This window comes from Strix uralensis, chromosome 3 (genome assembly GCF_047716275.1).
Source record: "Strix uralensis isolate ZFMK-TIS-50842 chromosome 3, bStrUra1, whole genome shotgun sequence".
Lineage (NCBI taxonomy): Eukaryota > Metazoa > Chordata > Aves > Strigiformes > Strigidae > Strix > Strix uralensis.
In genome coordinates, this window is record NC_133974.1 from 69,248,555 (window position 1) to 69,270,269 (window position 21,715).

General features: G+C 40.4%; 1 protein-coding gene across 3 annotated transcripts in view; it reads right to left on the reverse strand.

The window, feature by feature from the left end:
* SYNJ2 (synaptojanin 2) overlaps positions 1–21,715 on the reverse strand; it is a 68,360-nt gene that overhangs the window by 21,606 nt on the left and 25,039 nt on the right. Inside the window, exons 1-11 of one of the 3 annotated variants that reach the window (XM_074862755.1) lie at positions 15,037–15,235; positions 14,817–14,900; positions 12,940–13,001; positions 9,983–10,079; positions 6,608–6,780; positions 6,118–6,199; positions 5,745–5,894; positions 5,482–5,647; positions 4,010–4,201; positions 1,830–1,911; positions 732–872 (exon numbers count right to left, since the gene is read on the reverse strand). In XM_074862755.1, coding sequence (XP_074718856.1) covers positions 732–872; positions 1,830–1,911; positions 4,010–4,201; positions 5,482–5,647; positions 5,745–5,894; positions 6,118–6,199; positions 6,608–6,780; positions 9,983–10,075 — 1,079 coding nt within the window. In that variant the 5' untranslated portion in view covers positions 10,076–10,079; positions 12,940–13,001; positions 14,817–14,900; positions 15,037–15,235. Of the gene's footprint in view, positions 1–731; positions 873–1,829; positions 1,912–4,009; positions 4,202–5,481; positions 5,648–5,744; positions 5,895–6,117; positions 6,200–6,607; positions 6,781–9,982; positions 10,080–12,939; positions 13,002–14,816; positions 14,901–15,036; positions 15,236–21,715 lie in introns of those variants that run through there. The other 2 variants (XM_074862753.1, XM_074862754.1) reach the window with 2 other exon arrangements.

A 21,715-nucleotide genomic window follows, 5' to 3' on the forward strand; every position in this document is an offset into this window, starting at 1 on the left:
CGCATAATTCTTGCCCACAGCAAAGGCATTTTAATGCAGATGTCCCTCTGGCTTAATAATCCTCTAGGGGCAAGAGGAGTTTGGTCAGTCTCCAGGGACATTGGTGATAGTAGGTTGAGGACACACAGCTCTGCACCCTCCTGTCTAGCCACACAGTTCTGGTTCTGGGAGAGACAAACACTTAAGGGGCCCTTATAGCTCTCAATTCTATAAAATGTCAGGGGGCAAAATTAACTCTCTTTCCCCCACCCCCCTTTCCACCATTCTTTTCAGGCCTGCAACCAGCCCTGTTTCCATATGGAAACACTAAGGAGAGGGTTAGAAAGTAAAATCTGCCCTTTGGGCAGAGGCAGACACTTGCCTTCACTTGGTGCTCCAAATACTCGTGGAGCTACTAGCTCAGATCACTCCTTTTCCAGAAAGACAGCACCTAAACAAGGTGCTACACCCTGACTGCCCACCTGGAGCACGCCTGGCTTCTCAGCTGAGCTGGAGAAAGATAGTGGGGTTGCCTGGCCTTTGGGCTACCCAGGAGGATGGACTCCAGACTACTGCTGCCTGGGAACATGTCTCTTTCCCACACTGAGCAGAAACCAGAATCCAGGTTTGCAAGATTCCCACCAAGCTGAAAAATCACTCCCACCCTCTCTGGCCACACTCCAACAGCAGATGTTACTGAAGACACAGGTTGGGGGTCTTTTTTGGTTTGGTTTTGGTGGGGGTTTTTTTACCTGATGAAAGGGACGTGATACGGTCGTACAAAGATGAAAAGACAAACACCAACAAGCTGTGCTGAGGTCAACTGAATGTAGCGATGAGTCCTGGAAATAGCTTTTTGAAGCTGCTCTCCCCACATTTTTCTATTTGTTGTACTGGAACAAACATAAAATCATTTAATGGAATCAAAACAAACCACATACAGTCAATAAAATGAGCAGATTAACTGTGCCTTAGGTTTACAGGTATCCCATTAGGCTGTAGAACTGGAAGTGCTGTAGGATGCACGGCACAGACAGAATACCTCCTTGTGAGCCAGCCCAGAGTTAGCAGGGTCAGTGAGCCCAGGCACAGTGCACAAATACAGCTATCCTGCTTCTGGACGCAAGAGGGATTTTGTCTACTATGCTTAGAAAGATCCATGCTCACATGATGTTTGATAGCCCCATTCACTGGGGATAACTGGAACCTGACTGTAGTAATCATAACCATAAAAACAAAAATCCACATCATTCTCATGACCTGCAAGATTTCTTGTGTTCACAGATTCAAAAGGACCAGTATACAAAGCAGCCTACTGTGCATGCTGACATGCCAGTCTCAGGCTTTGCCTTTAACTCCTTCTCTAGCCATAATTTTCACAAATACAATTAGCCACAGAGACATTTTGTTCATTTTAGAATTCGCACATGAATGCCAATTATGTTTGTAATCACTGAGCACGTTTTTCCAACATCAGACAGGGTTAGTTTAAGGACAAGTGTTAAATCAATGTCAACCACAAGAATTCTTCTCTGCCAACATAAAGACTTAGCAGACTTAGAAAAGACAGGGCATTCTACTGTACAGAAGTTCACAGAGAAACAGCACTTTCAACACCATCCCAGTGCCATTTGTTAATGGTAAACATATTTCCAGCTATGATTACAAGCAACAGACTTGAAAGGAAGTGTTCTACACATCTGACCATAAAAAAAAAAACCCACAACTCTAGAGACTTTTGTTTGGCTGGTTCCTTTGGGAAAGAGGATGCACTTTTGGGGTTGGGGTTTTTTGTTGTTTTGAGTTGTGGGTTTTTGGTTATTCTTGGGTGGGTTTTTTTTTTTACCTACCTGGCATTCACAATATTCCCTGCACTTAATTCAACCATCTCTTCAAATCCCACTGCAAATATGTCAGGAGGGCAGTTCTCATCTGTTGGCAAGAGGGAAAAGTCATACAAGAGTTACTATTTTGTTGTTTCTTCTAATGACTTGTTTTCTAATTTCTGTCAGAGATCATTCCTGTAGTTCTATCTTGTGTATCCCCTGCCAAGCTATACATATTCATAGCTCCTTTAATCTAATCTCACAAAACAACCCCTGCAGTTTCTCTGAAATTTTTTCCTGCTTTTCTCCCACCAGTTGGTCTCCATCTCTCTTGCAGGAAGCAGTTCAGAGCATTATATTGTAGCAATGTTAAGATGAGAAAATATTCAATGTTCTCTCTCCCTCACCCCACTCATCACTAAAGCCACAAGATCTCACTACCCACCATCTTTCACCCACTTGTCATTTTACCCAACATGCTTTTCCTTTTTGACACTGATTCCTCTGTAACTGAACTTACTGTCCACACACCAGTATGTCACTTTCATCTCAATGCCTTTAATAAATTTACCTACTAGTTTAAGGAAGCCTTCAAAGTTTCTTCTTATCTTCTCTCTTCCGAGTCCTTCTTAGATCACCCTCACTTAAAGTTAGGTCAGGTCACTCTAGAGCACAGTGACCCTCCCTTCCCTGGCCTAGGCCTGTGGATCTTACCCTGGTAAAACAACAAAGATAAATGCTCGCATACAACAGTGTGAAGTGTATCTGTTGACCCATCAGGTCTGTCCACTGCCTAAAGGGATTTTATTTTTTTTTAAACTGTCATACAGCCAAGGTAACAGTAACTTAGTTCAACATGAAAACCTAAACAGTAGACAACCATAGGAACCTAAATCAGATCTGCCTCAGAAAATAAGAATGGAAAGAAAAGTAAAATATGCAGTAATTCTGTAGACACAAGGGTGAAACTAGCACAGGACAGCTAGCTTCCTTTACTGGCTTAACATGACAGGCACTGTCACATGTGTATTTCCCAGTAATAATTTTGGATATTTGTCTTTGAACACTTACCCATTTGTGTAGGCACTGCACTGACATTACCACAAACACAGATATTTCCATGGTCACACCCTAGTTCCACCTGTTCACATAACTCAGCTCTATTCCAGAAGCTGCTTAGACCTACCGCATTATGACTGCCTATACCACGTAGTTCTGCTCTCCCAGTTCTGACAGCTCTCAACAAATTTTAATATCATGGGCTTAGCCATGTGCTAACACATCTAAACTGTTTCTGAAACAGACTGGACCAATCACCTAACTAAGCTGCTCAGAGTACAGTGGTCTGCACCTAATCACATATCCACGCACTCAAGCACTAAGGGTTCAAACAAGACAACGTTTAAGTAGCCAAGGATTTGAGGAACGAATTGATGAGCTTCAAGGTTAGGCACAGAACTATCCCTGTGATGCACCGCAGGAAGCTAGATGTTCCACTGTAACAATGAAAGCACAGGCTTTGCCGTAGTTTTGCAACCATTCAATTTTTAAATGACAGAACATTCACTTTTCAATTTCCTTAATAAAATCTGTAAATCAATTATAATACCTAACCTTGTTCTGTAAATAAGAAATTCAACAGCCAATTTAAGCAAGCCACAAGCACAAGAGCTTTCTGTACTGCTAAAAAAAAGGAAATTGCCTTCAACAATATAAATCTTTTTGTCTGAAGGCTTTGATAATAACATTGCCAGACAATCTCAGAGACTAGATTATACAGATATGTTTAGCTCCAGATAAAGACTAAGGAGACATTCTGAGGGCACCTGAGCACGTAGCTCCCACTCACGATGAAGAACAGAGAAACTGAAGAATATGAAATATAGGATGCAGAATAGGCAGATACACCCCACGATGGCATGAAAGAGACCTTTGAATTCTGACCTGCTGAAGGTTCAAAACAGTCACATGGTATAGACTCAGGAGTTGCTCTGACTGTCAGGAGCCCTTCACACCATTCCACTGCTGCAGGGAGGCAGCACAAGTCTACCTGGAGCTGAATACACTCCTAGGAACTGAAAGAAAATGCCCCCCCAAGATGCACTGCCTTTGAAAGGAATAGCTGGTCAAATCTTGTGTCCCTACTCACTGTCTCTAGAGATGCCAGCAAATATTGCTTACACATTTTGACTGTGATGTCTTACCCTGAAATTCAGAAACTCCAGAGAGCTTGGGAGAATCGAGCAGCCAGTCCGTCAGCTCGCTGGTACCAAGGATGTTGCTTCGAAACTGCTTCCCCCCATTCACATTCCAGGTCCCCGTGGCAACACGAACATGCTTGAAGCTTGTGAATTCAAACTGACGCTCTGACATGGCCTTCAAAATACTTGGAGTTACTAACAGAAGAGGGGAGAGAGAAAGAGGGTATATAAAAGAAGAATGTGCTGAAAGGACAGAAAGCTTACAGACAGCAGTGACACAGTCACTGTGGAATAATGACATTACCCTAGTAGCAACAACACAAAAGCTAAGGAATAACTCCAATGGCTATACTACAAGATAACTGGGGTCAACATCAGCAATTTCTCTTCCAGAAACCAGGCACCCTTTGAAAGCTTGTGAAAGGCTGGTCACTCATTTTCAGCATACGTTTTCCTTCACTTCTTCAAGTAATAAGCAAATTCTTTTTCCTCAATCTCTTCAATTTAGCCTACAATTATCAAGCATGTCACAACTTATGACTTAAATTGAAGCCCTAAGAAGTTTAGAGTGTGGAGGGAAAGGCAGAGCGCTGCACAGAGTCTCACATCAGCCCAAATCTAGCACTGTCATGCCTCTCTAGTCCGGTCAGAACTTATCACAGGAAACTGTTATCTTCACTTATTTCTGATGAGGATAGAAAATTAGCTGTGTACTTTCTTTGTGTGAGCAACTGAGGTAACCTTAATCTTTAACTACCTGATTTGCATTGGTGGTCAGGCATAGAGAAGCTATCTATATTCTCCTTGTGGTCCACATCAGGGAACAGCCCCAGGATTGAAGTGGCACTGAATGGTTCAAGTTTATCCTATTAAAATCCAGTAGTTCTCTGGAACAAACTGATCACCTGATACTGGCTGTTGGTGCTATTATTCTATATTTTGCACACAAGTATCTTCTCAGAGAGAGCTAGGTTGGTTTACTTTAGATATGTGCAAACAAATGTGTATATATTGTGGAATATCAGGGGCCTGGAGTAAAGCAGGGAATGAACCAACATAACAATGTAAGTGTACCTTTAAAGATCCAAATGGCTAAAAGCATGTGCAAACTGCAGGCCAAAAATAAGGAGATAAAAAGTCTGAGCTCGAGAGACATCCTCAAGACAAACTCAGATAGGACCAGACTGGGAATATAGCCCTAAAATCTTTCCCTCTGGTCCAACTCCTCTAAACTGTCAGAGATCATCAAAGAGCAGATAAACACACTCAGAAGTTCAAAGCAAAATATGAGAAATAATCACAGTATAATTAAAACACACAGAGTTGTGCTATGGTTACTTGAAAGCAGTGTTTTAGACAATAGATCTGGACAAAGGTAGCTTATTTATTGATTTTTTTCAAAAGGGTGCAATTACTTATATCTGACAGTTAAAAACAGACACAAAAGAAAAGCGAAGGATTTACACTAGCCTTACCCAGCAGTGCAGTGTGGTCCATAAGCATCTTGCCTTTGTCTGCATATTCCTCACTGAAGAAGTCACCCATGAGCAGCAACTTGATGGCTTCCTGCTTTACTGCATCAAAGAAATTTGACTGAATGGTGCGAGACACAGAGCGGGCGCCATCCTTGAGTTTCCCAACCTACACCAGACAGGAATCATCAGTGCAAGTGACACTGAAGAGTAAATTGGACATCTTTCCTTACTTGTGAATAAACAGTTTTGCCATTTTTCTTTACCTTGTGCTTCCCCTCAAGGGCACGACTGCCAGTAAATACTCTGCTCAGATTATGACCGTTGAGAGTCCACATCACTCTGTAGGATTCCACAAAGCGCTCAATTATAGATTTAGAGTTCAACCCCAGGCTCTCTAATTGAGCAAGCAAGATCTGGATTAGGTACAGAAGGAGAAAAAACAACAAAAACATTGTTCTTAAATGTGTTTTTGCTTTTTATCCTCAGTTTAAGTATTCCAGCCAGCACCATTCTGTACCATCAAGCTGGCAAGACAGACTTGTATAACTGAGGCTTATGCCCTCTTTCCTGTCTTTCCCACGGAACAGACAATGTATGCAGTACAGGCATCCACGAAAGGTCCTCTGACAAACTTACCTCCAGTGCAATGAAGGACTGTACGCTATTAGTACGATCCAGGCAGTCCAAACAATTCATTCGAAAAGTACCTGTCTGCAGACTTTGGTAACCACACACAAGAGGAGGGAGGGAAAAAAGGTATATTTTAAAATAACATCTAATCATGAGTTGATTGAACAAGATCATCAAATGTTCAGCCTGAATATACCCACCTACATTTTGATGGTGCAAGCACATTGTGCATAACGTGTTCCATTAACATGTCTACTTACTTGACTACGTCTGCAACACTGTATCAGCAAATCCACTCACCGGAAATTTTGCAGATTGCAAACAAGGGAGATGCAGTTAAACCAAATAATCTATTTAGCACCAAGACTACATTTTGTCTCAAAACTGTATTTCAAGATGGTAATTTACAGTCATGGTCCAAACACAGCAAGAAACCTGGGAAGGCCAGGACAGGAGGTGCCTGGCTACGCTGGGACAGAGGGGCAGGGACACTCACCGTGGACTTACATTCTCGCCCTTTGTGAAGATTCCAAAGTCTTCCCAGTGCAACTTCAGCTGAGGCCTCAGCAAATTTTCCAGTTTTTCAGTTTTCCCACCTTTTGCAAATTGGTGGTAGTCAAAGTTTATCATGGGGGTGTCTGCTGCATGGGAAGAGGCCCATAGCAGTTTCTGTTCAGATATAGAAGGAAGGAAAACAAATCCTGCTCAAGCCACAGTGTAAGGATTGGTACCAGCATGCTTTTACCATTATTAAACTTTGACTGTTTATTACTTTTTTAATATTGCAAAGTTCATAGGGAATTCTGAAAGGCCAGACATGAAAAAAAGCAACTGAAGTTCCCTATTTGTTTTCTTTTCAAAAGTAAACTGGATTGTTAGACTCTAATTTTTCTGCAGGGGAACTCAAACTGTACCTGCAAAGTATACATCAGAATTGCTGCTGTCTGTGCCTTGGCTAGTGGCAGGCAGCAGTGGGCTGCTACCTCTGTGCGTGAGGGTGTACAGCAATAGTGATGTTCTGGGCAGGCTCAGGACCAGGACCCTGGTGGGAAGGGTGTCCAGAGCTGCCTAAGGTAGAAGAGCATAACAGTGCATGGGTGTATTTTTTAACCATTCTTGAAGTGCCAAGACATGGGAAAACATGGCCCTAAATTTACGTAAAGGTTGCTTGGTGAAGAAGTAAGAAAGAGGTGATATCCCAGGAAACATACTATAAAATGCTTATTTCACCAAAGTGAAAGACACAAATAGCCTCATTATTTCATCTCCAATTTCCATGACCTCACATGCATTTCCGTAATCATCACAAATTTCATTAAGGTATCTGTAATAGATACAGCAGTAATACATGCTGCTCTCCATGACAAAGCCAGAAAGAACTGTTATATTAACTCTAACTATGAAAGTCTCTGTCTATTCCCTTCCCTCCTGCATTCTCATCCCAAGAGATGGATGCTCTGCTCCACTTAGATTGTGACACAATTCTGAAATTACATTAAAAGCGTACACGCAGCAGCTACACCAGTATAATTGTTTCAAGTAAACCATTAAGCCTTCCCTGCAGAAACAAATGTAAAGGCATCACACACAGTGTTTGGGGAGCGATGTGCAAAATATATTTCATTACACTGTTACAAAAGCCAAAACACTGGGTATCCACTTCTCTGTTGTTGACACCTCAACTTGCCTTTACAGCTGCTGGCACTAGTAATGCACTTGAGGATGACATTTACCCGCTACCTCAGTGTAAATCATTCTTACAGTCTTTGTAACTCTACACTACAGCATTGCTTTTATTGTAAACATAATTACATCTGTTGTAGGGGATGCTTAGGAGAGGAACAGCGTTACTAGGAAGAGTTGATTTTTGGTCTGGTAACAGCTGATTCAGGTAACAGTTGAAGCTAAGTTGGTCAATTACAATTTTTCATTTGTTCCTCCTGCATAAATGAATGGTAGTGGTGACATTCTGATGAAGGGAACCCAGCAGCAGTAATCACAAGAGTATTTTGAACCAACTCTGTTAAGAATTACTAAGATTGCAGCAAGAGTTGGGAGAAGAAAAAGGAATACAAGCAAAGGAAGATGGAGAAACAAAGAAATAAACTAATGACAGAAAAGGTTTAATTCCTCATTGTTCCCTTAAGAATTACTTTATTTTTAATTCAAGCCCTTTAAAATCAAAGTAAAAATTAACTATATATTCTTTCCAAACATCCATTTATGAAAACACAAAGGTAAAGAAAAGACCAAGAGGTCGTTGTTTTGAATGGGTACAAAACTCCACTTTCCAATGCTGTCAGTTTAAATTCTTTCAGCTCAGAGTGCTTTAATAACTATTTTTTTTTAAACAGGGATAAAGTTTAGCAGTTTAAACAAAACATATCTTTATTTAAATTAAATGAACAAATGCAAGGTCTTTATTTGAGAGATGTCCTGTTTCTGACCTAATTTCTGGCTGTATGATATGGCCAGAACATGGTCTTTAAGAATGTGAGAATTCGATAAAATACCAGTATTAAATTCACAAGAAATGTCAGATTTGTATCCTCATAAGTTATTTGAGCATTTCAGAATTGATTATCTCTTACCCTTAAATTTCAGTGTTTTTGCAAAATAACTATAAAAACTATTTTAAAGATAGAGAAACCAAGATAGAGGCTTAGCTGTGTCATGCGGAAATTCAGTAAGAAGCTGAAAACGGAAGCTAGGACCAGACTTCACTTCTGTACTTTCCTCATTGCCTTGCAAGCTTCAGTCATAATCACCTTCTTTGGCCATATTCTGTACAGGGGGAGACTTTCACTTTGTCACTTTCCACTGGGGAAGCTGATAGTCCTCCCCAGCTCTTTTGGAGAAGGAGGAAATGGTCACACAAAAAAACCTGCTAAAAACCTCAAGACACTCCTTGTCTCGAGTACATTATTCCAACAGAGAGGGAAACAAATCAGGAACTATTATTTAACTACAATTTTCATTTTGCTTAGTTTCCCACAGTAAACATTTGAACTTAGAACTGTTGTAGCATTCTTTACCAATTATAAATATGTAACACTTACTACAGGTGTGTACTTCAACCATTCTTCATGTTATTCCTAGGGAGATATACTCCAAAGTATCTGTGTCGGATTTCTAAAGCAACAGGCACTTAGGAGGCAGACCTCCATCAACCTCCAGCCAGATTCAGGCAGCTATTGCACTGCTGCAAATCCCACTCAGTGCCAGTCTGTGGCTTCAAGCACACATCAGATTTTAATATCTGGCCATGAGAATACTGCACTAGAACTCAGGGCAGCTTTAGTTCTACAATGCCTGACATCCTTGCTTTCAGGTATTAGTTGTGCCTAGGGACATTTAGGGGCCAGGAAAACCTCTCTCCATACACCAGGCTGTCATCTGGTGCTCAGGCAGCCAATTCCCATCACAATCAGTGCAAGACAGCTATTTCCCATTACAATCAGAGCAAGACAGCTTGCTTATGCTTAGTGAGCCAGGGTCAGGGCCTGGCCCCCAAGCAGTTCTGGCAATCCCATGAGGCACCTGACTGCATAGGTGATTACATACTATGACAAAGCTGACCACAATTGATTTTTGCAAATGTCAACTACTCTTTCGAGAATTAGGGCATTTTTTTTTTAAGTGTGGTTAAACAGAGTGCAAAAATGTGTGAAGAAATACCCAGTGCTAGAAATTAAGCCATAAGACTATGAAGCACTATTCTCTCACTATGTAACATCTAGTAAAGAGATAACATAATTTCTTTAGATACACTATTCATCACCTACTGAGCCAGAAGGAAACAAGAACATGGAGGCTCAGGGGAAATCAGCAGTTTTAAAAAAAATAAAATAAAATAAAATATTGCTTTTACCTTAAAAGCTCTGTTGAGCACCTCCTCCCCTCCTCTGCTTCCTAACAGGTTAACAATCACTTGTTTTCCATACTGCTCTTTCAGAAGCATCATATGCCTACAGCAAAAGAAACCATAATAGGTACTAAACAAAACCATGTTATGTTGCCTACTACCTTTTTCAAAATACAGAAGTAGAGATCACTGGTTGTTGCATCCAGCAGAAATTTTCAGTCACAGCAGCTACAGACATCTTCCTCAGTTTCCTTGCAATCAATTATTAAAGTACAAATTGTGAAAATATGCAATTAATGGACACAGTATTTTGTACTGAACTTAAAGTATTTTAGGAAATAGGTCCCAAATCTTTTATGTCACTGTTAGCTTTGATATTGCCCTTTGTATGCTCCCACCTTTTAGCTGTCAGCCTGGGAACTACAGAGGAAAGACAACAGGAGAGGAAAACATATTACACTTCAACAGGAATTGCCCAGCATCTTGCAGGGCTGAGCCTACAAAGAGTCAGCAGCAGCAATGGGGCCTAAAACGCCAGTGCCAGGGCCAGAGAGACACAAATACACATGTCACAGGTGACAGGGTTCAAACATCTCTGAGCTACCACAACATTGAGACATTCACTCTCAAATTTAATTAAGCAGGAAGGTTAGTAATCGTAAGAACTGCTGTGCTGGATCAGACCAAAGGTCCTTTTAGCCAAGTGGCATGGCCCAGATTCTTCAGGAAAAACACAAAACAGGACAAGTGTAAAGTGGGGGTTTTTTGGCATATATCCCCAACCTCTCAAAGCCTGACATTTAGGGACTCTCAAGTCAAGAGCTTTTAGCCAGATGCAGATGCACCCATTCTTCCCTCAATAAATTTTTTTCAAGTTGGCATGCTTGTGCTACAGAAGCAGTGCTGGCTCATCAAGAAACAATTATATCTTAAAGCATCTTCCATCATGTACTAACAACACTGTAGTAGTACTTAAGAGGAAGCTGGATAGAAATAGGCAAGAAAAATAAAATAAACACTCACATAAATGAAAAGCTATTACATGCTGCAAAGCAACACGCAATGGCAAAGTGTCAGAAAAACAGCAAGCACACATCTTCTGGCATGCACCTTTAAATCCCATAACCAGAAATAAGCCACACAGAAAACCATGGAAGGGGAGAAAAGAAAGAAAAAGTTGTCAACATGGCCTTCAAGAAACATGGCTAAATATATTTTCTGGTGCTATTTATGTTCCTAATTCTGCAACCAGTTCTCTGTACACCAACTCTTCCATACATTTGCACCCCTCTGATCCCAGCATCAAGATCCTACTTCTCCGCTAATGTTGCTTCCTTACAATGAAACTGCTGAAGCTCAGGTCACCTGCTTGACTACTGTAAGCAGAGCTCCCCAAGGATTTCTCAAGGAGAGGGGACAAAAAAGATCCACTAGCAAGATCACCGTTCGCTTCTCACAGTGCCTTCTCAACACATTAACCTATCAGATGGTTAAACATAACAGGCTAAATCCACTCTAATACTATGAGAAAAGCTGTAGCAGATTAAGTTTCAGTGACTTTTTCCATATCAGCAGTTGCTTATTCCTTGCCCATTTTCAAAGGACTGTCTTTTGCAGATCTGTAAGCAGAGAGATCCCTAACTTCATCTAATCTAAAGGCTTTACTGTGTGCAAGGGAAAGAAGGAATCAGGCAAGTTGATCCTCATGTTCATGTTTCTTGCAAGAATGCTATTCACCAGTTGCATCAGGATCAGAGAGAAAAGATTCCCTGAGCTAAATGGTCTTATGGAGTTGCTTCTTGCTGAGGTACTCTCAATTTCTTAGGCAGCACAAGAGGATGATGAATAATTTATTGTTTTCTTCTTATATAAACTATCTCTGATGTGGAATGCAAGCCTCTAAGATGGAGCTTCGGGGACGCCGGCAGGGCAAGTTATCATGGCACCAGATGACCACAAGACCATGAGTCTCACAGGCATTTGAATTCAGCAGGATTTAAGAGCCTTTAAAACCTTGGAATGTAGGCTAAGACCCTTCAGAGCAGGGACTGCGATGGTGTGTAGTCCCTTTAGATTCTAATCCCTGTTTGAGGTCTTCAGTGCTGCAAAACTATTAACAGTCACTAATGTCATGTTTACTAACAGTTGCAGTAAATGAAATCAAGGAATTAAGAGGTCTTAACCAAAATCAACATAAACTCTGATTTGCCAAAACCAAGCCAAAATCGAAATTAACCACATGACCTGGCACTTGCAAGTTGAAAATTTCTCACAGGCCAAATTCTTCATGTTCTTTTCAGGCAATGTTCCCACAGATATCCATGGGAGTTTGCCCTTAAAGGATATCACTTCACAGTCAGACATTCAAAGGAATCAAGCTAATGTATGGCTTTTTTTACAGCTTCCAGCTGACAAGCAGAGTCTTAATGGTTTAAAAATGTTTACAACCCAGTCTTTGGGGAAAGTAGAAAAGCATAAGCATGATAACATCATACAACACTGATCATAGAATAAGACACTGTTATTTCTGTATAGCAGTAAAACAATGAGGAGAAAACCAAATTCAGAATGGAGTGGAAGCAGCACTTACTTTTTAATTACCTGGGTTACAGTGGTAAAGAACATGTGTTCTGTATACCTTAAGTGTAAATTCACATCCGTTGGCTCACAAAGGGTTACACAGACCTTCCTTTTGCATATCACTCAGCATTTCTTAGCTTTTTCAGAAACAAGCCAGGAGACCAAATTAATTCAATTACCATTGAAAACAGAAAGGAAAATGCACAAAAATAAGTGACTAAATTAAGTAAACCCACTTAATAATCTGCAACACCTGGGGGATTGGCTACATCATCCGAGAAATGTTTCACATCTCCTCAGGATTTACTAGGAAGGCATAAAGTTGTGGAATCTTGGTTAAATTCCAGGCTGCTGTGTTATTGCCAAAGTGGAATGAAGCTTACCTGTCAAAGGCAGGAGCATTAGCTTCCAGACCTCTGTTAAGCCTTAGATGATGAGAACCCACCTGAAATAAAATATTGAAAGGAAAAGAAAGAGAGAAATAACTTCTTAAACTGTTAGAGTCCTAAAATCACTAGATGTCTCCCTTTTTCCTTCAGAGAAAAATATCTCTTTAACAGCACCAGACACCTCTAACAGACTCCACACACCCACACACATAATATCCTTAATACAAAAGCCACAGCTTTTATTAGACAACATTTACAATTACAAGTGAAAACACAATTACCATTAAGCAAAGGGATACCTACACATCTTTTTATGGCCAAACAAATCACATCCCTTCACCAGCTTCTGCTAGCAAATATCCCGCACTGCCTCACACAAGTATGCTGTGTGACCAGCATTCTTCCTGCCCTTCCCTCGGCAAAAAAGGCTGAAGTTATGCCAATTCCATGGGTTGTGTGTTCTGAGTTCTTTCCTCTTTCATTATTTACAGAAACTAAAAGCATCAGAACAGTCCTTTGAAAATACGAAGGATGAAATCCTGTGCCATCAAATAGGACTTTTAATATGGATGTCAACCATAGTCCTCAAGCTCCTTTTGAATGCTAGTTACTGCTATTACAGTATGCAGAGGGCTTCTTTCCTCTCCAAAAACTACACTGCCAATTATTTATAGGATCATGCATTGTTTCCTGTACTTCATCATCTTCCTTTGTTTTTCATGAGGTTGGTTTCTGCAATTCTTTCTAACACCAGTGCCAGCACACTCACATCCAAGGAATAAAAGTTATGAGTATTCACCAATATAGATGAAAGATGCATTATCTAATCCAGATTAGGCAAAAAAGCAGACTGTGTCCCTACCAAAAAGTTGAAAATTCAGTTTAACTAGAGATGCTGTGCACCAGCCAAAAATACTTGGGGAAAAGCTCTGTGGCTTCATAACATATGGAACAACAGTGCTGGATACAGCTACACTATGGGCAGGATGTGTGCACAACCACAAGGACAGACCTGCTTTATAAAAAGAAGCAAGTATTGCACTGGATGGTACTAACGGACAACACCACAGATCCTTTAGTCATCTTCCTTTTGCACTAAATCCAGTAGTTCTGAATGGTACCTAGGTGCTACACTTAATGACAAAAAAAGTATCAAATAACCCAGTTATATTATGTATTCTCTCTACTAACATATATGCATATATACGCATACTCATTCCAGTTGCTTATCCCTCTGTTAAGAGAATTCAGAGTGCTAGGATGATTCTTATTTGAGCTTGTAACTGTATATAAACTGTAAGTCACAGACCATGTGTAACCTGCTAGGCTTGAAGCAATAATCTTCTGATGAAACTCTACATCTCTGCTTTACAGAAGATCAGATTAGATCATCATCACCCTTTTGACTGAAAACTAGCAAACACACTATCCAGACATTGTACTTTGTTTCAAGGTAATGCACGCCAGTGGAGCTCCTGGTACCCGATTTTATTGTGGAAGTCAATATCATCAAGCCAACTGGGCATTTCAGAAGAAAAGATTATTCCAAATCAAACTAAAAATGTTACAAAGGTATTGCTGTAAGCTTCAGTTTACATTAGGACACAGTCCCTTACAAATAGTTCCCTGTAGAGGCACACAAACACATGAAAATGTTAAACTTCAGTTAACTATAGCCATTTGTCTGGTTTAGTTCTGTTTATCTAAACACACAAAAATTCCTACAAGGTAAACCTAAAATGAAAGAGCTCAGCATTTTCACAGAATGAGCTTTGCAGGTCTTTTAAAAAAAACACTTAAATTTTATGTAAATTCTAAATTATAAGTAGCAAGAGAGATAAGTAAAGTAGGCTTTCTGATTATTTGTTTACCTGAAGCCCCGGCTGCTCCCAAAATAGTGGAACAGAACCTCTGATCTGCACAAAGGAAGAGACGTCATCATCCAAGTAAATTGTCTGCAAACGTAAAATAAAGGGAACGAGTTCTGCAGTTAGATCTATCAGTCTGTGACCCCTTCATCAGGTGACAGTTTAAGACACTGAACTCAAAGGGTAAAAAAAGCAAACGCTGTATCTCACTGTATCCACTTACTGCTCAGCCACTTTTCCATAGTCTCACAGGCAGTGGAACAAAGCACAACGTATTTGCTTTCATGTCATCGCAGCAGATTCCATTCACTACTCATCAGAAATAAGAGAAAATTTAAAGGCAAGAAGGAAGGAATCTTTCATCCACAATGAAGATGGGTTTGATCTACTGGTGGAGACACTCAGGAAGACCAGCCATATACTCTCCCTCTGCCTCTCTCACAAAATTAAACTGTGCAAAATGTCATTGCTCCTTGTGACCGATGACGGGTAATGTCAGGTGTAGGATAAGCTTATCTCTTGCTTTATTTACTATTTCTTAATTCACTGCATGTTGTGCCTTGTCAGAGTGTCCAAATAAATCTCAAGTGAAACCAGCAGCTTCGCCACTCCCATTCTGAGATAGTGAACAGAGTGTGATCTACTTCTTTTCCAGGCTTACAGCAACAGGCTCCAAACTCCCCAACCAGACCTCAAACTCTCGCTTAGTATTTATTCTTATGATCACTGCTAACAAGTTGATTTTGAGTCATATCTATGCAAAGTACAGACTGATTTCCCCCTTTGCCTTCCCCCTCCACGAGCCCCGCAGCAAAGCGTTATATTATATGTTAACTTAGCACAAAAGGTACTATCTTCAGACTCAGTATGACCACTGAGCAACTGTGCAAAGCCCAGCTCACTCCCCTGGCCTATACTTAGCAGTGGAATCCTGGCTGTTTTCCACGAGGGATACATGATACACATGATACACATATCTGTTATCTCATGCATGACAATGAGTCTTCTGCAGCCCTGCAGAGCAATGGTATCCAGGTCATCCAGGTGGCTGCTTCTCTAACTGCATCATATCATTTAGCACAACTGCTGCCAGCTGGCTAGTAGCTCCCAAAATAGAAAGGAACATGAAAATGGGTTACTCTACAGCTTTAATGTGGTTTGTGCTTTTGGATTTGTCACTAGATGTGTTGGCTGGGTGGCTCAGGGGAAGTGCCTTCATCTGCCTTGACCTCTCATCTTTATGATCACTACTACTGTACAATTTTTAGATCCACACATGTGAAAAGAAGTATAGCTACACCAGAGAGGTGGGTATTTAAATATTCTGTCACCAGCTTTATCCAACTAATCTTTACAGTATTTTTGCAGAGCACTTACGACCATCCCCATTTCACTAAGATGAAAGATTTAAGAGGCGTCGTCAGTGACACAATGTCAGTGTTAGAATAATGGCTATTCCAGATATAGTGGAAAACTGTATGTTTCAATGTTTCTAGCCTCACACCAATGAACTAAAACCCCTTTTCTGTTGCATCACATCCTAGCACAACTCCTTGCAAGAGAGGCTTGCTCAGAGAAGCTTTCTTGCGAGGCCTGCCTCAGTTTGAGTAACATGGCTCTAAAACATGCTCTCCCGGTAAAGCTTTCTAAACATGCCAGTACCTGAGTGCTGGAGCTAACTACCATGGCAACACACTGGTGAACCTCTTCTTTGCACTTCTCTGCTCAGAGGAGTTCATCCTGCAGTTGGACTACAGAAGGAGTGAGTAGGCCCACCTTCCTCTTTATCACATCCTCCCTGAGACAGGTTGTACCAAGATGAGTCAGTGACTTCTAAACACTGAATCATCTTTCCACTCAGTCATGGACCCAGAGGAGCTAAATCTAAGGTAAGGCAAATTTACATAGCTCCACTGACAGCCCCAGCATTATCCTGACTCATACTAAATGAGGATCAGGTCCTGAATCTATGCAATAAAAAAATCAGGACTAGCTCACTTCAAAATTTGACAACAATTATCACTTCAGCAATGAATGAGTTAAAGTGAAACATTTAATGATGATGAATACAGACAAAACTTTGTAAGAAGTACAATTTGGCCACTCAAACAGCTTGCTACAGAGGATCAGTTTTCTTTACAATCTTCTGGAACATTCCTGTTTCCATAACTAACTGAAAAACTGACAGCTCAAGTATCTCTTTGGCCAGCTCTTTTAGAAGTCCCGCTGCAAATTCTCTAGATCCACTGATTAAAAGATAATAATAAATATCAAATGATAGTAATAATAAAAAATATGTTATTATTGGTTTTGTTGTTATTATTATTTTAATGCCTGCAGTTTAACATCTTCCTGAGTTACAGTTTAAATGGAAACTATTTCATCAGTTACAGACCATGAATACGTAACCTGCCTTCTTTAAGCCGAATACAGAAGAAAAATACTGACAAAACATTTCTGCCTTCTGCATTAACAGATGCTCATATTTCCACTTATTGGTGATTGAACATCATAAGAGTTAACAGATGTTTTTCAGTACTATCACTCACATTTTTTGTTCACTGTTTTTCACCCATTACCTCTTCTAACTGTTTTCTGTTCTATTAAACTGTCCATTTGGAGAACTGAACAAGAACAAAATAAATCTGAACTATTTGGGGATCATTCCTGTGATCTAAAGAGGATGCCCACACCCTGATGTGATGGGCTGGGGGTTCCCCTGTCAGGATGCAGAACTCCCCTATGATAATTTTAAAGAAACTGTCATTTTTATGCACATTGCCATGTAGCATTTAGAAATTCAGATGAGGTTTCTGAACTGTGAGCATGGCCTCTGCAGCACAGTCATTCATAAGAAAGTTTGCCACATTAGCACATATTTTTTTTTCTTTTCACTTACAGGGTTCATCATTCTGTTCTCTGGGGCAATTCTGTACTCTTTCGCAATCTTCTCACCTCATTCTCATGATCCAGCTGAATCCAAAAACATTTTTTTCTAAGCTTCCAGTGAATTGGAAAAAGACCTAGTATTTTTTAATGAGTGGGAGAATAACACCCTTTTCAGCCAGTCATTCCTTCCTAAACAGACTGTAACCATTTCATTAAGCATTACAACCATGCAAATTTTCCCTGAATTTCAGCAAAACCCAGTATCCTTCATTCACCACTCCAAGGAACAAGACCCCTGATCTTGACATTACCTTCTACTATGTATGCCACGTGACCTTACAGTAATAGTGGCAACAGCCCTCCTACCAGCAGACTTGTTAAGCAAGTAGGCTGAAAGACTGAGACTAAGAAGACTTTCCAGTTCAGGAATGGACATAATCAACACCCATATACACTATAAGAAACCCTATTTATTAAAATCTTAAATAAACACTGATAATACATCCAGGTTAAAATTACACAAATAAAAGAATCCAACTTCATTGGTTATGCAATTCCAGCATTTATGCATGGATAAGTACAGAATTTCTTTTCTCATATTCTTCCAAGCCTTTATCATTTTTGTTCCCAATATCATGTGTAACAAGCGCATATCTGTCCCACTTCTTTGTCGTTCTAGTTTTGACTTTATTGCCCCGTCCTCTAGCAGATCCATTTCTCTTATTCTAAGGCACTACACAAAAGATGAGCAGTTAAGAAAAGAAACTTAAAGAAAAATAAACAGCACTATTTCCAGAATTTTCCTGTCCTCTGTTTTCCTTAACTCATGGACAAGAAATACATTTTAGACAACACTTTGTCATTAGGGTTGATACATACTGCTAAATCTCTTGTCTTTGGGCTTCATAAAACTATTGTGGAGTCTTATCTTTTGTCTTAGGTCCAAAATGACATCAAGTTGTTGCCTACCTGTCCCAGCAAGAATGTTCATTCCTAGCAAATCCTCAAAACACTTGAGGACTACTTCATTAATCTCAAAGGGTCTGGCCCATAGAACAATCCAATCCAGTTAGCTGGATGAATTTTCAGACACTTTCCTGCAGTTTTCCATCACGCAACTTAGTAGCAACCGGATACTTAACCCGTATGAAGGACCTCCTCGCCTTGATAATAGATTGCTTGTCCTCTAACCTCTGGTGTTCGAATTTGCCATGGTTTTCTTTCAACTTCTGTTGTCTTAGGCTCTTTTTGTGGTCTCTTTCTCTGACTCCAGGATTAAGAGTGATAGTGCTGACAATTCAAGAGGACGTTTTTCAATCTTTCTCTTCTGTTGGATAGGGCCAGACCTTGCTCCTGTGATGTAGGGACCTTTCCTGGTAACACAAGCTTCACGCACACGTACTGCTAGTAAGCTTCTGAGCATGAAGCAAACTGGTACTGGTTCTGAGCAAGAAGCAAACATCTATGTCAACCAGCTGGTGTTCTAAGCCCAGCGTGCTGTGCCCATTCATTGCTTGGAATAATTTATTCACTAATCTCCATCACTCGGCTTCATTAGAAGGAAATAATTATCCAGTCACAACTTCAAACGGCAAAATTCATTACAGACTCAAGGGCCCACAGAGACACAGTCCACGATGAAATGGATAATCACATGGCTTGTTCTGGGATCCCCAGCTCTGCCACACAACCCACAAAGAGCAGGGATAACAGATGGCCTAAACATACCTCTCCATGAGTCCCTTTAGCTCAGACCACAGGATCCAAGGATGTACTTGCCAAAATAATCCTCTTTGCTCCGCCTGGGGCCATACTAAAACTTGATCCAGAAAATAAATTAACCACATGATTGCATCCATTCCTCTCCTGGAGAGATATCCAACATGGTGTAGGAGTTATTGTGAAATAGGGATCATTTTTCTTAATCCATGCCTGACATATTTTTCTTAAACTGGAAGAAAGGGAAGGTTAATCCAAATTCAAGGCATTTCCTTTTAACGCCTTGTCAAGGTTTCCATTTTCTTTACTGAACAGTTCCATGAAGGGGGGAACAACTGAAACCATTCATTTATCTTTGGTAAATTAGAGTTGTTGCCCGTAAATCACATACTAAGATATTATGAGTTTAGCGCGACTCTGTGGAGGATAACTGGGGGAGGAGCTGAAATGTAAACAGTGACAGGCACACAAACTACATGAAGAAAGCATGCTTGTTTCTCAACGATATCAGCAGAAAAGAATTAAAAGAATGTGATACAATCTCAACTTTAAGGGATTACTAGGGGAGGAAGAAAGGGTGAAGGGAAACATTTAAGCTATCACTGAAAAACAGATTGATTTTAAAACTATTCGAGGATTAACTGCAACGCTGCAACTAGAAAGGGCTACCATCCCATTAAAAAACATTGGCAGCAAATCTGGAAGTACACATTACAGTGATTTCAGAAAAACCCTCTTTTCTCTTTCCTTCATATTTTGTTTTTCCTTACGTGTTTCCTACCATTTTTTCTTTCTTCTTTTTTCTTTATAAAGATGCAAGCCAAATGATCAAGTATCTGAAAGATTTACTAGTAGCTTTTTTTTTTTGACAAGCAAAAGTGAAGTGAGACATTTAACTTTTTCCCCCTTCTTCTCAAACACTGTGAGTCACAGCAGTTAAGTGAGCCCACAAAAAATGACTCATTGCAGAGCTAAAATGCCACAAGGCTAACTCAGTGGGAGACAAAAGCATACCATCTATGCATAAAAGAGCTGCCTGGAGATAAGACTAATTGTTTCTCCCTCTTCTAAAAACAGAAAAATGTTAGAAGAAGTAGTTCCTATAAAGGGGGGAAAAGTCCTGGCTTTTCAGAATCCTAGGGTGCTATTAATCTATGAAAGCACATAGCCAGCATGCCATTATACTGTACAGGCTGCAGCAAATGGAAACAGAATGTTATTCAGCCAAGATATTACCTCATAGGCGATTAGTCAGTAGTCTACTATGAAAGTAGGAGAGAGTTTATTCTAGGACTCTTCCTTCCCAATGGTAAGTGGATGCCAGCTTGAACTGGATCTCAGGCATCCCAGTGGTTAGCCCAACTTTGCTTTCTTAGGACATGCAGCTTGGTAAAACTAGTGTTTATCACCATTAGCAAAAGCAACCTTCTTTTCTCCTTTAAATACAAAAATCAAACAAAAACACGCAATACTTGAAAACTGCAAACCCTTTTATAATTTCCAACCTACTCAAGCCTTTCACCCTATAACCATTTCACTCTTGCACTTTTGTTTACCCAACTGCGAAACACTCAAAAGCTTTCAGCCCGCCCATTTCAGAGCCGCCACTGGCTGAACAGGAGCAAAACACAGCAGTTTTTGTGAAGAGCCTGACCCAGCCCCAGCTAAGGGAAGCACTAGCAACCAAGTACTGTTTTGCCACTCACCAGGAGTCAATCCTCAAGTTTTCTGCTGGGATGCAAAGGCCATCTTATTTTTCATGCTAATCACCTGCAACATAATGTACTCCAGGAATATAATTAAATAGAATAAGTTACTTCTGACCCAACCAGTGAGCAGGATAACTGAACTATTTCCCATTAGACAACTGCTAAGTGCAGTGCCGCAAATGTGAGACTGATCTGAAAGAAAGCTGACAATCCTTTCTAACATTTTCTTTCCTCTGCATTTCAGCAAGAGAACATTCTTCAAATCCTGAGTAACATACTTTGCACTAATGCTTGTGAGAAGGCACTCAACTAAAATAGCAGACTGTACCAAATTATTACTTAAAATGGCATATGTCCCTTCTTCGGTTCCCAAGTTCCAAGCGAAAATTCCATTTTTGAGTGAGATGCTGCAGGACTTACTTGCAGTTGCTTTGGAGCAGAGGCACAAAAGACAATTATTAGCAGAGACTTCAGAGGCTGCCATTAGAGACCCAAGCACTGCAGGGGAATAGTCTGGCATCCAACAAGCAGAATTTGTGGAAGCCTGAACACTAAGTGGAAAGCTGCCAGGCCAGCCTACTGCAA